The sequence below is a fragment of the Anolis carolinensis genome, unplaced genomic scaffold (assembly GCF_035594765.1).
Source record: "Anolis carolinensis isolate JA03-04 unplaced genomic scaffold, rAnoCar3.1.pri scaffold_14, whole genome shotgun sequence".
Taxonomy (NCBI): domain Eukaryota; kingdom Metazoa; phylum Chordata; class Lepidosauria; order Squamata; family Dactyloidae; genus Anolis; species Anolis carolinensis.
In genome coordinates, this window is record NW_026943825.1 from 7,504,881 (window position 1) to 7,522,153 (window position 17,273).

At 40.3% G+C, this 17,273-nt stretch overlaps 1 protein-coding gene across 1 annotated transcript; it reads right to left on the reverse strand.

Annotated features, from left to right (window-relative positions):
• Positions 1–862: 862 nt before the first annotated feature.
• On the reverse strand, positions 863–15,428 carry tut1 (terminal uridylyl transferase 1, U6 snRNA-specific). The gene is made up of 10 exons (XM_062965468.1): positions 15,213–15,428; positions 12,286–12,476; positions 9,853–10,062; positions 9,642–9,756; positions 7,515–7,645; positions 6,254–6,480; positions 4,677–4,786; positions 4,350–4,472; positions 3,183–3,275; positions 863–2,225 (listed from the first exon to the last, which is right to left on the reverse strand). Exons 1-10 carry the CDS (start codon positions 15,319–15,321, stop codon positions 1,246–1,248), a joined length of 2,289 nt encoding a protein of 762 aa, XP_062821538.1. The 5' UTR covers positions 15,322–15,428; the 3' UTR covers positions 863–1,245.
• Between the last annotated feature and the right edge of the window lie 1,845 nt (positions 15,429–17,273).

Consider the following 17,273-nt stretch of genomic DNA (forward strand, 5'->3'; position numbering starts at 1 on the left):
GTTTTTGTAACGTTATTGATTTTATTGATTTTATTTTCAATCTGGTTGATTTTAATTGTTGAACTGGGCTTCTGAAACGATAAATAGCATAGAATCACATGGGTGTTTTCAGCTACTGCATCACACTCCTGGCTCATGCTCATATTACGAATCCTAGATCCTTTCCCCATCAACCCTTTTTCAAGCCAGGTGTCCCCCATCCTATATCTGTGCATTTCTTCTGTACATTTCTCCCTGTTGAAATATCATGGTAGATATTCTTCCCAATTTAGTCCCATCTGCAATTGTGATCAGCAATGCCTTCTATTTCATTGACTAATTCACTGATAAAGCACTGGGATCAGGACAAATCCCCTGGCTTCTCCTGCCTTCTGAAATATTTAACTACAGTAGAGTCCCACTTATCCAACATAAACGGGCCAGCAGAATGTTGGATAAGCGAATATGTTGGATAATAAGGAGGGATTAAGGAAAAGCCTATTAAACATCAAATTAGGTTATGATTTTACAAATTCAGCACCAAAACATCATGTTATACAACAAATTTGACAGAAAAAGTAGTTCAATACGCAGTAATGCTATGTAGTAATGCTATGTAGTAATTTATGTTGAATGTTTTTATATTGTGGAATGGTATTTTAAATTGTAAGTCGCTCAGAGCACTCTGGTGGAGAGCGACTAATTAAGAAGTGAAGTGAAGTGAAGTGTATTTACGAATTTAGCACCAAAATATCACAATATATTGAAAAATGACTACAAAAATGCGTTGGATAATCCAGAACTTTGGATAAGCAAGTCTTGGATAAGTGAGACTCTACTGTATTTTTATGTAGTAAAGCAAGAGAGGAAATGAAGTAAGCAATGAGATAAAACGCAACATTGTTTCAACATCTTTAGAAAAAGGTAGATATCAGAAATACACTTTAATGTGGTAAAGCAAAAGAGTACTAAGGGAAGTAAACAATAAAATAAAACCCAATATTGCTTTACCACCTCTTCTTTGTATTCTCATGCCAGTAAAGGCTAAAAACAAATAAACAAATTTGTAACTCTTTACAACAGGCATGGGCAAACTTCGGACCTCCCTTCAGGTGTTTTGGACTTCAACTCCCATCATTCCTAACAGCCTACTGGCTATTAAGAACTGTGGGAATTGAAGGAGGGAGGGCCAAAGTTTGCCCATGCCTGCTTTACAAAAATATAACTCACTGATGCTCTATTGGGTGGCTCCCCCCGCCCATTTAGTCATGGAGTCTGACTAGCTAGGTGCTGCTCCAACATCTGGGGCAAAAAGTTTTGAAGGAAATGGAAGAAATCTTTAAAAGCAACAGCCTGTTCGGGATCCGGAGTGAAATTCAAGCTGATGTGTGTGTTTTGCTTATCGGAAGTGTCCTCTGTGCAGAACTGGGCACGAATGGCAAAGCGCAGGAGAGGCTCCGCAAGCCTTGCTTTCCCTTCCTGCTGGGAAATGAGCGCCGACACTTTTGCCTCCAGCTCCAGCAAATTGGCCTTTTCTTTGGTGTCCAGCTGCCGCCGGACGCGCCGCCGGCCCAGCCACACGCGATGCCACACTGCGCAGTCCCAGGCCACACTTTTCTCAATCCAAGGACCATTTCGTGGCCTTTTTGCCAAAGGGGAGAGACTGTCGTCCCCATCGTCCAGGGGCCGCTTGGATCCCGATGACAATGGCTCACTCTTTGCTTCTGGTTCTGCAGTGGTTGCCTCTTCTTCTCCTAACTGCTGCTGCGTCTCTGAGCAGCTACACTTCAGCACATCCTCGAAGACAAACACCACGCCAGAGCACACTTTTTGGAACCAATGCTGATGCAAATCCTCGCCCTGGCACATTGTCAAAGGAAAGCTAATAACAAGCTCTTTATCGGTAGGAGCCTCGGCCTCCAGATTCCCTGGTTGGAAAAGGCGGACCAGTCCCCAGATCTTGCCCTTTGTGGACTTGCGTTGGTACTGCAAACTCCGGCAGTATTTGGCAGCGCTGCGGCAGCACATCTGGAACCGCAGCGCCGTCTTCTTGTTGACGTTTGCAGTCACGTTGTGGCTCAGCTCAAAGGGATCCTGGAGGTTCAATGGCCCCGTTTTGAATTTGCCGCCGAGTTCAGAAGACAGGAAGCTCGACAAAGAAAGCAGCTGGCCCTCCCGGAGGGATATCACGCCGCCAGCAAAATCATAGTCTTCAAAGACATGGAAGAATTCTGCCAAGAGGGAGCCTGGAACGAGAGGGAGTCAGGTGGAGTCACAAATATACAATTTGTTGTTTTATTTAAGGGAAAGAATGCAAACCTTTCTTCGCCCCCACAAAAAAAGTACAAATAGGTTTCTAGGATACTCAATTACAAAATCATAGAATAATATAGTTGGAAGAGACGACGTGGGCCATTTGGTCCAACCCCCTGCCTTTTTTTGGTACTGGTCATTGACTGTAATATATATAATATAATAATAGATAAAAGGTAATGGTTTCCCCTAACGTTAAGTCCAGTCGTATCCGACTCTGAGGGTTGGTGCTCATCTCCATTTCTAAGCCGAAGAGCCGGCGTTATCCATAGACACCTCCAAGGTCACGTGGCCACTGGCATGACTGCATGGAGCGCCGTTACCTTCCCGCCGGAGCGGTACCTATTGATCTACTCACATTGGCATGTTTTTGAACTGCTAGGTTGGCAGGAGCTGGAGCTAACAGCGGCCACTCATGCTGCTCCTGGAGTTTGAACCTGGGACCTTTCGGTCTGCAGCTCAGCGCTTTAATGCACTTCGCCACCAGGGCTCCTGGACAATTTTTTAGGGTGTCATAAATTAGTTAAATTAGCCTCCCCACATATAAGTGGTACCTAAATTTCCTACTTGATAGATGCAACTATCTTTCGGGTCAGCAACGAGCGGGGGCTATTTATTATTTTAATGGTCGGTTGCTCATTCCGCCACGGGCTGGCCTCGAACTCATGACTCTTGGTCAGTGATTTATTGCAGCTGGCTACTAACCAGCCTGTGCCACAGCCCGGTATGTTGCACAGACACTGATTTCCTAGCCACATATTTTCCCAAAAGAGGAAGAAATGCACACAGGATTGAACCGGTGTGCCAGGAAATGCCCACACATATTTAATATCCCGTTTAAAAAATGCCCACATTTGAATCTAGATGTTAATTTCCTCAGAATGACTCACAAAGGCTCTCCTTGTTCTTGCTTGGACCCCACTGGGCCAAATCCTTGGGGAAGCTGCAGTCCCAGTCATCTACTATGGCTTGCTCTGTGTCACCTGGGGAAGAAGGAAAGGGGGCAGGTGAGAAAAATGCTCACAAAGGGATGTGCAAATCCTATCAGACTGGAGACCAGAGGCTCAAATCTTTGCTTCGGCATGGAAATCCACTCGGTGACGTTTGGCAAGTCATATCTTTCATCCCCAGAAATAGGCAAAGACAAACACTTAAAAAGAGATGTGTATATTAGAGCATCTTGCAAAGGCCACAGAAATAGGCCTCTCTGAGTATAGAGCTATCTTCCTTCTATGTAAAAAGGATAAGCGAATACTATAAAATTTCAAAACGTAAGTTGCACTATGTAATTTAGAGCACCATATACATACAATATTACCTGAGAGTTAACAACAATAATGAAAATAATAAGTACAGTCAACTGTTATAATTACAGTAGAGTCTCACTTATCCAACATAAACGGGCCGGCAGAACGTTGGATAAGCGAATATGCTGGATAATAAGGAGAGATTAAGGAGAAGCCTATTAAACATCAAATTAGGTTATGATTTTACAAATTAAGCACCAAAACATCATGTTATACAACAAATTTGACAGAAAAAGTAGTTCAATACGCAGTAATGCTACGTAGTAATTACTGTATTTACGAATTTTGCACCAAAATATCATGATATATTGAAAACATCGACTACAAAAATGCGTTGGATAATCCAGAATGTTGGATAAGCGAGTGTTGGATAAGTGAGACTCTACTGTATTACAGTCTGGAAGATACTACTGTGGATTGTAACAGTTGACTGTACTTATTACTTTCATTATTGTTGTTAACTCTCAGGTAATATTGTATGTATATGGTGCTCTGAATTACATAGTGCAACTTATGTTTTGAAACTTTATAGTATTCGCTTATCCTTTTTACATAGAAGGAAGATAGCTCTATACTCAGAGAGGCCTGACTATTTCTGTGGCCTTTGCAAGATGCTCTAATATACACATCTCTTTTTATGTTTTGAACCTTTATAGTGTTTGCTTATCTCTTCGACATTGTCTAGTATAGACATTTGTGTGTATTTATCAACGACAAACACTTGCCATAAAAAAGCCAGAAAATACTTACCTGATTGTTCCCTCAGGCGAGCAACAGTGGGCAGGACTGGCGGGCTGCACGTCTGCAGGAAGTAAAGGACCAGCAGCGTCAAGGCATAGTTAGTTAGGAGGGGACCTCCACCAAAAGGATTCCCTGCAGGAAAGTAAGAAGAATCTTACCAAAAATAGCCCCCCCAACAAGATCTCCAGTCTCTTACTGCGTCTCAGACCAGATAATCCAAACATTAATTAAATGATTTTTTTTCTCCCTGAAACATGGAAATCAGACCTTCTCCAACATGTCCTATGTTCCAGATTCCCAAACTGTATAGATTCTTGTAGCTTGATCTCTATTTACCTGCCAGAGTCTGCTGTTTTGCCCAGTAGCGCACCGTGTAGACTAAAGGTCGGACCCTCTCATCCGCCTCAGTGCAAAGCTGTAGGAAGCGTGTGTTACAGACTGCCAACCTGCCAAGGGACAGGATGCAATACAATTTAAAACTGAAAAATACACTAACATTAAAATAGAATATACAGACATTAAAACAGAATTAAACAGTATTCAAATAAACTAATACACACTTCAAATTTTGGTTTATCAAATGTAGAAATAAGAGTATTTTCTAACCCAAGCACATTAGACAACACTGGAATAGAGTCTGTTCTCTACTTTTTGAGGCACGTTAATGTGTCCCAGGTGTTGAAATAAGAGTATTTTCTAACCCAAGCACATTAGATAACACTGGAATAGAGTCTGTTCTCTACTTTTTGAGACACGTCAATGTGTCCCAGGTGTTGAAATAAGAATATTTTCTAACCCAAGCACATTAGACAACACTGGAATAGAGTCTTTTCTCTACTTTTTGAGGCACGTTAATGTGTCCCAGGTGTAGAAATAAGAATATTTTCTAACCCAAGCACATTAGATAACACTGGAATAGAGTCTGTTCTCTACTTTTTGAGGCACGTTAATGTGTCCCAGGTGTTGAAATAAGAGTATTTTCTAACCCAAGCACATTAGATAACACTGGAATAGAGTCTGTTCTCTACGTTTTGAGGCACGTTAATGTGTCCCAGGTGTTGAAATAAGAATATTTTCTAACCCAAGCACATTAGATAACACTGGAATAGAGTCTTTTCTCTACTTTTTGAGGCACGTTAATGTGTCTCAATTGTAGAAATAGGAGTATTTTCTAACCCAAGCACATTAGACAACACTGGAATAGAGTCTGTTCTCTACTTTTTGAGACACGTTAATATATCTCAGTTGTAGAAATAAGAATATTTTCTAACCCAAGCACATTAGACAACACTGGAATAGAGCCTGTTCTCTACTTTTTGAGACACGTCAATGTGTCCCAGGTATAGAAATAAGACTATTTTCTAACCCAAGCACATTAGACAACACTGGAATAGAGTCTGTTCTCTACTTTTTGAGACATGTTAATGTGTAGAAATAAGACTATTTTCTAACCCAAGCACATTAGACAACACTGGAATAGAGTCTGTTCTCTACTTTTTGAGACATGTTAATGTGTAGAAATAAGACTATTTTCTAACCCAAGCACATTAGACAACACTGGAATAGAGTCTGTTCTCTACTTTTTGAGACATGTTAATGTGTAGAAATAAGACTATTTTCTAACCCAAGCACATTAGACAACACTGGAATAGAATCTCTTCTATTTTTTGAGGCACATTTCATTTTTGAGGTAGGAAAAAAGTCCACATATGGAGAAACCAAAGTATGAAGTATCTTCCCTATAATATAACTTTAAGAGAATGACAAAAGATGGTTCTCCAGGTGAAGGACTGCAACAGCCAGCATCCCTTTCCAATTGGCTATGCTACCTGAAGATGTCATTCAACCACATCTGGAGGGTCGGGAGTCCCAGTACCCACATTAAAGCAATCACACACACAAATGAGCCACACCTGTTGTTTATCGAGATGTCTCCACGCAAGCTGGACTCTTTGTGGCAAAACTTGACCACAGGACGGCGGGCAGTCAGCACAGCTTGGACGTTGTGGACTCCTGGGACACACTTCTGCAGCACAGTGGCAACCAGTTCTAGCACTTCCGGCACCGTGGCCGAGGCCAGGTCCACATCACTGAGGATCGAATCCTCCGAATGTGGGGCTAGTTTGGGACTGGCTCCATCCTTGACCCAAAAGGAAAGATACATTAGGAGCGGATGCAACTAGTCACACCACGAAAGCAGATTACAGGAGCTTTCTTCATAGACCACTGCCAGAAGGGACATGGGAGTTTAATCTATGCTGACAATCATGCCATCACCGCCCAAGCAGGGAACTTTGAAATGGTTGAAAAGAAGCTTTCCAAAGCTCTTTCTGCCTAGTAATAGATATGACACTCCAATATTTATTTAATACATTTATATCCCGCCCTTCTCACCCCAAAAGGGGCTCAGAGCGGCTTACAAATTAAATTTACATACAATATTGTATCATTAGCATAGCACAATACTGGCAATAAATTACTATACTGTACTATACCTATATATTGTAATATATATATTAGTATTATATTGTATTACAAAGTAATATTATTAATATTATATGCATATAGGTAAAGGTAAAGGTTTCCCCTGACGTTAAGTCCAGTAGTGACTGACTCTGGGGGTTGGTGCTCATCTCCATTTCTAAGCCGAAGAGCAGGCATTGTCTGTATTATTATTTTATTATTATATTTTATTTATATACCGCCCTATCTTCTCAAGGGACTCAGAGCGGTTTCCAACATATCAGAAAACATACAGTCAGTTAAAAAATACAGCAATTAAAATATTAGACACATAAACAGATGTGCATAAACAGATAATAAAATAAAAACACATAACCCACATAACTGTAGACACCTCCAAGGTCATGTGGCCGGCATGACTGCATGGAGTGCCAATGTTACCTTCCCGCCGGAGCAGTACCTATTGAGCTACTCACATTTGCATGTTTTCAAACTGCTAGGTTGGCAGGAGCTGGGGCTAACAGCGAGCGCTCATTCCGCTCCCAGGATTTGAACCTGGGACCTTTCGGTCTGCAAGTTCAGCAGCTCAGTGCTTTAACACATTGCGACACCATCAGGGGCCCCCATTATATGCATATACAATATATTATAATATTATATATTATTGCAAATTATATTGTATATATGTATAGATACCCACGGTCTTCTCACCTGTGGCACACTGGAGCCATTGGCAGACACCTGGAAGTGTTTTGCCTTCTCAAGGTCCAAGAACAAATCTAAATCACAGCCAGAGACATCAAAGCCATTCACTGAGGAGCCGAAAGGGACAATCGCAGAACCTGGGCATATAGTGGAGGGAGTAAGAGTTATAGGAATACAGGTCTAAGTAACTGACTGAAACATAGGATGAACAAGTCTATTCCAGTATAGCATTTTTTAGATATGTCAATAGGTTTTTAATGGATTTAACTGTTTATTTTTATTAGTTTTGGTGTTTAATCCTATGTTAGTGTTTTGTATTTTAAAAAATTGTATATCGTATTGTTTTTAGTGTTGTGTTGTCGAAGGCATTAATGGGTGGAATTACTGGGAGTTTTCCAGCCTGTCTGGCCATATTCCAGAAGCATTCTCCCCTGACGTTTCGCCCACATCTATGGCAGGCATCCTCAGAGGTTGTGAGGTCTGTTAGAAACGAGGCAAGTGGTATTTACATATCTCTGGAAGGTCCAAGGTGGGAGAAAGAACTCTTATCTGCTTGAGGCAAGTGTGAATGTTGCCAATGGCCACCTTGATTAGATGTGGGCGAAACGTCAGGAGAGAATGTTTCTGGAACATGGCCAGACAGCCCGGAAAACTCACAGCAACCCAGTTTTTAGCGCTGTTTGCCACTTTGGGTCTCTTTATAGAAAGATAAATAGGGATACAAATATAAGAAGAGGAGGAAGAAAAAGAAGGAGAAGAGAAAGAGAAGAAGAGGACGATGAGAAAGAAGACAAAAAAGAAGGAGAAGAGGATGTGCACTTCCTCTAGCATGTGCACCTAGACCTAAGAATTGACAGTTTTTACCTCATGGGTTGATTTGATGACTGATTTATTTCTCTGCTTTTATCTGACTGTTTATGCACTTCTACGTACTACATGAGTACTTAAGATGTTCATATTTTATATTTTAACTATGTTGACTGGGCTCGTCCCCATGTAAGTCACTCCGAGTCCCTTCGGGGAGATGGAGGCGGGGGTACAAAAATAAAATTATTATTATTTATTTTATTTATTTATTTCTCACATTTATATCCCGCCCTTCTCACCCGAAGGGACTCAGGGCAGCTTACAACAGTGGCAATAATTAGATGCCCATACAAACCAATATAAAACAGCACATAAAACAGTTAATAATAATAATAATAACTTTATTTTTATACCCCGCCCCATCTCCCCGAAGGGACTCGGGGCGGCTTACATGGGGCCTTGCCCAATACAACAATCAAATATCAATAACAAAGCAAAAGCACACTTAACCCAATAAAAACATCAACATCAGTAAAAAACAATCATTAAAATCAACATGAAGCATACAATGTTAAAAACTGGAGACTAATTCATAAATCCCGGGCAAAGTGCAGAATGTGCCGAAATGGGGAAAGGTAATTTCACAGTTGAAATGGACAATAAAATGCAGTATAACAATGGCAACACATCAAGAATGGGGCTATTATGGAATGGGCAGATAGAGCAATCCAACAACAATTAAACAGTTAAAACTACAGTAGAGTCTCACTTATCCAACACTCGCTTATCCAACGTTCTGGATTATCCAACACATTTTTGTAGTCAATGTTTTCAATACATCATGATATTTTGGTGCTAAATTCGTAAATACAGTAATTGCTACATAGCATTACTGTGTACTGAACTACTTTTTTTGTTAAATTTATTGTATAACATGATGTTTTGGTGCTTAATTTGTAAAATCATAACCTAATTTGATGTTTAATAGGCTTTTCCTTAATGCCTCCTTATTATCCAACATATTCGCTTATCCAACATTCTGCCGGCCCGTTTATGTTGGATAAGTGAGACTCTACTGTATTAAAATGCATTATGAATTAAAAATATACATTTCAAACATAAAATCAGATCCGTTCTTTCTCATGCTTTGCCTATAGTTCAGTCGGTGTCATTTTCACCATTTATTGATTAAAAGCCTGGGCACACTGCCATGTTTTTAGGGCTTTTCTGAAGCCCAACAGGGTTGGAATTTGACGCATCTCACTTGGGAGGGTGTTCCACATAATTATTATTATTATGAAGGCGGAGGAGAAAAAAACAACTTACCAGGAAAAAATTCTAGGAAAACTTCTTGAAAGAGCGTGACCAACAAGTCCCGCAATCGCCGCTCATTTTCCGAAAATTCGAAGAGCTGCACCAACACGGACATCTGTGCATCCACCTACAAGGAAACCAATAGTCCCGTTAGCATGGCATCGTGTGGCCTGTCCCGATTGACATTTCAATTCACTCTCTAGTACTTAAAAGGGCCACTCACGTCATCAGCCTCGCACAACTTTTGTGCCACCTTTTCCGGGTTCAGTTGCTCCTGCCTGGCTGAGCCCTGCTTCCTGGGAGGGTTGTATTTGAAATCCTTCTTCTCTCGAGGCTTGACGCGCAGCTTTTGGCCTCCCAGGTTATGCTGCGGTTCGGACAAAACCTTCTTCAGCACCTCTTCGTTTTGTAGCTCTACAATGGCATAGACCCCCTGGCAGTCCAACATATAATAGAAGAAAAGGGGCATTTAACTATGCATCAAGTCATTCACGGCTTTTCTGTTCTGTCAATCACTTGCCACAATGGATAGTACTGCAGTGAGAGTGAGTGGGATGGGATCCTAGGCCCCACTTACACATTGCCATATTATTATTATTATTATTATTATTATTATTATTATTATTATTATTATTATTATTGGGTTGTTGTATGTTTTCTGGGCTGTATGGTCATGTTCTAGAAGTATTCTCTCCTGACGTTTCGCACACATCTATGGCAGGCATCCTCAGAGGTTGTGAGGTATGGAAAAACTAAGAAACTACATAGAGACCACCAAACGCAGTGCCCAAACATGAGTCAAAGAACATGAAAGGCACTGCAGACTAACTCAACCAGAGAAAGCAGCCATAGCAGAGCACTTGATGAACCAACCCGGACACAGTATATTATTTGAGAAAACAGAAATGCTTAACCACTCCAACAACTATCATGTCAGACGACACAGAGAAGCCATTGAAATCCACAAGCATGTGGACAACTTCAACAGAAAGGAGGAAACAATGAGAATGAACAAAATCTGGCTACCAGTATTAAAAACTCAAAAATCAGAACAGTAAATAAGAAGCAACACTCTGATACATGGGAACTAGGGGCAGTTAACAAAGAATGTCCCCAGGCAGAAAGTAACTAGCAGATGTAGCCATTCAATGAAAATTAGGGTGATTAACTGGAACATTCACACTGGAAAGAGTTCTTCCCTCACCCTGGACTTCCCACAGATATATATAAACATTCCTTGCTTAGTTTTTCCATACCTCACAACTTCTGAGGATGCCTGCCATAGATGTGGGCGAAACGTCAGGAGAGAATACTTCTAGAACATGGCCATACAGCCCGGAAAACATACAACAACCCTTAGCCTTCGACAACACATTATTATTATTATTATTATTATTATTATTATTATTATTATTATTATTATTAACTTCATTTCTATCCCGCTCTTCTCACCCCACAGGGGACTCAGAGCGGCGTACAACATACATTTAGGCAAAAATTCAATGCCTCATTATACAAAGCAAATAAAACATAACATAAAATCAATAGAAACAATCAACATATAAATACAATTTAAAACCATTAACATTAAGATATAAAAACAGCTTCTAGGTACACCCCCCATTATCTTAAGGTCTTCTTTGGCTGTCTTGGATACATACATATACAATAGAGTCTCATTTATCCAGCATATCTATCTTGTTTGCTGTGTCATAATAAAATAATAATAATAATAATAATAATAATAATAATAATAATAATAGAGTCCTAGGGTTGGGAGAGACCCCAAGGGCCATCCAGTACAATAATAATACGGTAATTCAGTAGAGTCTCATTTATCCAAGCCTCACTTATCCAACGTTCTGGATTATCCAACGCATTTTTGTAGTCAATGTTTTCAATATATCGTGATATTTTGGTGCTCAATTCGTAAATACAGTAATTACAACATAAGATTACTGCGTATTGAACTACTCTTTGTCAAATTTGTTGTATAACATGTTTTTATGCTTAATTTGTAAAGTCATAACCTAATTTGATTTTTAATAAGCTTTTCCTTAAACATTCCTTATTATCCAACATATTTGCTTATCCAATGATCTGCTGGCCCGTTTATGTTGGATAAGTGAGACTCTACTATACATATAATACAGTTGAAGTCCAAAACATTGAAGGGCCGAAATTTGCCCATGCTCTCGTTTTAATCCTTGTTCTGTTCTGTTTTTTTGAATTGTTTATTCTGTTCTGTTTTGAATTGTTTATTCCTAAATGTGTTTTTATTTGGTTTTAATTTCTGTTTCTTGATTATTTGCTTTATGTATGTATTTTATTTTGTGTTATTATGATTTTCTGGGCATGACCCCATGTTAGCTGCCCCATGTCCTTTCGGGGAGATGGAGACAGGATATAAAAATAAAGTTATTTATTAATATTACTAATTTTATTACAATTTATTGATACTGTACAATATAGTAATTTATTACCGGTACTGTACTATGCTAATAATATAATATTGTATGTAAATTTAATTTGTAAGCCGCTTTGAGTCCCCTTTGGGGTGAGAAGGGCAGCATATAAATGTAGCAAATAAATAAATAAATAATAAAATAAATAAATAATTATTATTATTAAGCAGTTCTGCGATTGCCACCATCACCTTTTCCTTGTCCATCACAACATTGACCACTTCCCCATAAGTCTGGAAATAATCGCTCAGCTCCGAGGCTGGTGTTCCCTTCCGGAAGCCACTGACAAAAACACTGCGAAGCTCTTGGGTCTGGCGGACCGTGCGGAGGTTTTCCAAGCGCTGGTGTTTTTTCCCACGCAAGTGGTCTTCTAAGCTGGGCTCTGTAATATAAAACAAGATTTTCGGGCTGTATGGCTTCATCTTGAAGCATTCTCTCCTGACATTTTGCCCACATCTATGGCAGGCGTCCTCAGACGTTGTGCGGTCTGTTGGAAACTCGGCTTTAAGAAACAACTGAAAACTTGGATATTTAGGTTGGCCTTTGGTGAGACAGTCACTAGATCACCAGCCTCATTATAATTCTATTCTGAATTTTATTAGGTCCCTCTTATTTGGGTATTTTAATCTGATGATGCTATCTCTATATTGCTGCTGCAGTTCCCTTGCCTATGAAGTTGATTGAATTGTATTGGTAGTTATTTGATATTATTATTGTTGTATTAACTCATGTTATTACCTTATTGTGTTTTCATTTGTGTACATTGCGCAAATGTATTTATGTCATTACTTCTGTGAACTATGTTGACCAGGCTTTGCCCCATGTGAGCCGCCCTGAGTCCCCGCGGGGAGATGGTGGCGGGGTATAAATAAAGTTTTTATTATTATTATTATTATTATTATTATTATTATTATTATTATTATTATTTGAAACACAAGATGAGTCCACAGCAGACACCCTGCTGGCTGTTGTACTGGATCACACATTGGACACTATTATTATTATTATTATTTGAAACACAAGATGAGTCCACAGCAGACACTCTGTTGGCTGTTGTACTGGATCACACGTCAGACACTATTATTATTATTATTTGAAACACAAGATGAGTCCACAGCAGACACTCTGCTGGCTGTTGTACTGGATCACACGTCGGACACTATTATTATTATTTGAAACACAAGATGAGTCCACAGCAGACACTATGCTGGCTGTTGTACTGGATCACACGTCAGACACTTCACAAGTGTCTAGGACTGTGTGATGCATCGGCGAATAATGCATGCAGATCCCAGTAAGGTGGCCTTCTGCAGCTGGCAGGTGGTAATTTTGTCAGTGCCGATTGTGCTCAAGTGCAGGCCAAAGTCTTTAGGCACTGCACCCAGTGTGCCGATCACCACTGGGACCACCTTGATGGGCTTGTGCCAGGGTGTTTGTAATTTGATCTTTAAATCCTCATATCGTGCCAGCTTTTCCAGTTGTTTCTCCTTAATCCTGCTGTCCCCTGGGATTGCAACATCGACAATCCATACTTTGTTTTTAACACGATCGTGAGGTCCGGAGTAAACCCGGCTCTTTACTCAGGCCTTTAGATAAAGATTGCTCATCCCCATAGCAATCTGTATCTGTGACCATTCTTATACCGGTTTTTGCACTTTTTACCTTTATCAACTTGATATAGACACAGGGTCTATTCCCATCCCAATTTGCCCTTCCAAGAATTTGCAGCACTTTATCAGTCACCTCGTGTTTACAATATTTATATGGTGCACCTTACCCAGTCTACTTTTACAACCTCTCCATTTTAATCCATGTTTTTATTAGTTCTTGTCATTTGTTTTTATTGGCTAATGTTTACATTTTTATAATTGCTCATGTTTTTTGTCTATTGTTGTGTTTTATATTGCTATTGTTTTTATTCGGGCTTGGCCCCATGTAAGCCGCCCTGAGTCCCCTTTGGGGAGATAGAGGCGGGATAAAAAAATAAAGTTATTATTATTATTATTATTATTATTATTATTGTGCTCCAAAACTCTTCTCTGTCTGAATTCGGAAGTCCCAGAATAGCTTGACATGTTCATTCTCTGTATTATTATTATTAAAGGTTTTCCCCCGACATTAAGTCCAACTGTGTCCGACTCCAGGGGTTGGTGCTCATCTCCATTTCTAAACCGAAGAGCCGGCGTTGTCCGTAGACATCTCCAAGGTCATGTAGCCAGCATGGAGCGCTGTTACCTTCCCACCGGAGCGGTACCTATTGATCTACTCACATTAGCATGTTTTCAAACTAAGTTGGCAGAAGCTGGGGCTAACAGTGGGTCCTCACTCTGCTCCCCGGATGCGAACCTGGGACCTTTCGGCCCGCAAATTCAGCAGGTCAGCGCTTTATCACGCTGCGCCACCGGGGGCTACTGCGCCACCGGGGGCTACTTGACTTTGGAGGTGTCTAGGGTCAACGCCAACTCTTTGGCTTAGAAATGGAGATGAGCACCAACCCCCAGAGTCAGACATGACTGGACTTAACGTCAGGGGAAACCTTTACCTTTAATAAGGATTCATTAAGGATTAATTAATAATAGACGTTAAGTCTATTTGTGTCTGACTCTGGGGGTTGGTGCTCATCTCCATTTCTAAACCGAAGAGCCGGCGTTGTCCGTAGACATCTCCAAGGTCATGACTGCATGGAGCGCTGTTACCTTCCCGCCGGAGCGGTACCTATTGATCTACTCACATTGGCATGTTTTCAAACTAAGTTGGCAGAAGCTGGGGCTAACGGTGGGTGCTCACTCCGCTCCCCGGATTCGAACCTAGGACCTTTCGGCCCGCAAATTCAGCAGCTCAGTGCTTTATCACGCTGCGTCACCGGGGGCTACAATCATGCCGGCTACTTGGCTTTGCAGGTGTTTACGGACAACGCCGGCTCTTTGGCTTAGAAATAGAGATGAGCACCAACCCCCAGAGTCGGACACGACTGGACTTCATGTCAGGGGAAACCTTGACCTTTCTCTTCCCGCTCTCTGATGCCACGCCCCTCCCTTCCTTGGGCCTTCCCGCCTCAGAGGCGCCACTACTGCTAACCAGGCCTCAAGGTAGGCCTCAGGAGCCTCTCCTCACTCACGGTTGGCGACTGTAACGCGGCAGAGGCGGCAACGAAAGCCCCCTCGGGGGAGCGGCTCCACGTCGTCCTCCCCGGGCCCCGCCATTCCCTCCTCCTTGGGACTTTCCATCCCTTCAGTTTTCCTCACAAAACGTTAACTACACATGAGGCGCTGTTTGGCTTTTTTTTTCTTTGGCGCATGCGCACGAGGCGATTCTTTCCACAGGGGAACGCGCGGGTTCCGCTCGGAGCATGCGCACAAGGCCAACCTTTCCTTCCCTTGTTGCGACGTCTGTCGACGACACTTCCGGCTCGCCTTCGACTGCTGCCATGTGCTTGAAATTTCGCCCTGGATTAATCAACCTGGACACAGTGTATTATCTATGAACACAAAAGTGCTGGGCCACTCTCACAACCGCCATGTCAGGCAACAGAGAAGCCATTGAAATCCACAGGGAAGCAGGTAGACCATTTCAACAGAAAGGAGGAAAACCATGGAAATGAACACAATCAGGGCCAGCTAACACCTCCCAACCAAGGATCCCGCCAGGCAGGAATCAGCCAGGCTTTGAAGCCACAAGACCATTCAGTGCCAATCAATCTCCAATCTCAGGACAGTAAATAAAGAAAACTCAGGAATTACAAACAGGAAACAATCAGGGCCAGCTAACACCTCCCAACCAAGGATCCCGCCAGGCAGGAAGCAGCCAGGCTTTGGAACCGCAAGGCCATTCAATGCTAATCAATCTCTAATCTCAGGACAGTAAATAAAGAAAACTCAGGAAACAGGAATTCCAGACAGGAAACAATCAGGGCCAGCTAACACCTCCCAACCAAGGATCCCCCCTACGAAGGAATCAGCCAGGCTTTGAAGCCACAAGGCCATTCAGTGCCAATCAATCTCCAATCTTAGGACAGTAAATAAAGAAAACTCAGGAAACAGGAATTCCAGACAGGAAACAATCAGGGCCAGATAACACCTCCCAACCAAGGATCCCCCCCAGGCAGGAAACGGCCAGGCTTTGAAGCTGCAAGGCCATTCAGTGCTAATATGCTATGCTAATTTTATATACATATATATATATATATAATTTATAAATATATATTATATATACATATATTATTGATAATAATATAATGGAATACAATATTATACTACTAATAATACAATATAATATTAATTATATATTATATATTACATGAAATATTACTAATAATGTTACCATATGATGAGATGGTACAATATAGTAATTTAATGCTTATATTGTACTATGCTAATAATATATTGTATGTTCATTTGATTTGTAAGCCGCTCTGAGTTCCCTTCGGGGTGAGAAGAGTGGGATATAAATGTAGTAAATAAATAAATAAATAATCAATCTCTAATCTCAAGACAGTAAATAAAGAGCAACACTCAGAAAATTTGGGGGGGGGGGGGGGGAATTCCAGACAGAAAACAATCAGGGCCAGCTAACACCCCCAACAAAGGATTCCCCCAAGCAGGAAGCTTGATAATAATATTATAATGTAATACAATATTATACTACTAATAATATAATATAATAATATTAATTATATATTATATTCGCTTATCCAAGGTTCTAACGGCTCGTTTAGCTTGGATAAGTGAGACTCTACTATACATATATTGATAATAATATAACATAATAAAATATAATAATACACTATTATAATTGTATATTGGATATTACATGTAATATTACTAATATTGCAGTATAGTGGTCTAGTATTATTATTATACTGTATATACATATAATATTGATAATATTATAATATAATACAATATAATAATAATACACTATTATAATTGTATATTGGATATTACATGTAATATTACTAATAATATTGCAGTATAGTGGTCTAGTATTATTATTATACTGTATATACATATAATATTGATAATATTATAATATAATACAATATAATAATAATACACTATTCTAATTGTATATTGGATATTACACGTAATATTGCTAATAATATTGCAGTATAGTGGTCTAGTACAATATAGTAATATATAATGCTTATATTGTGCTAGGATAATATATTGTATGTATATAT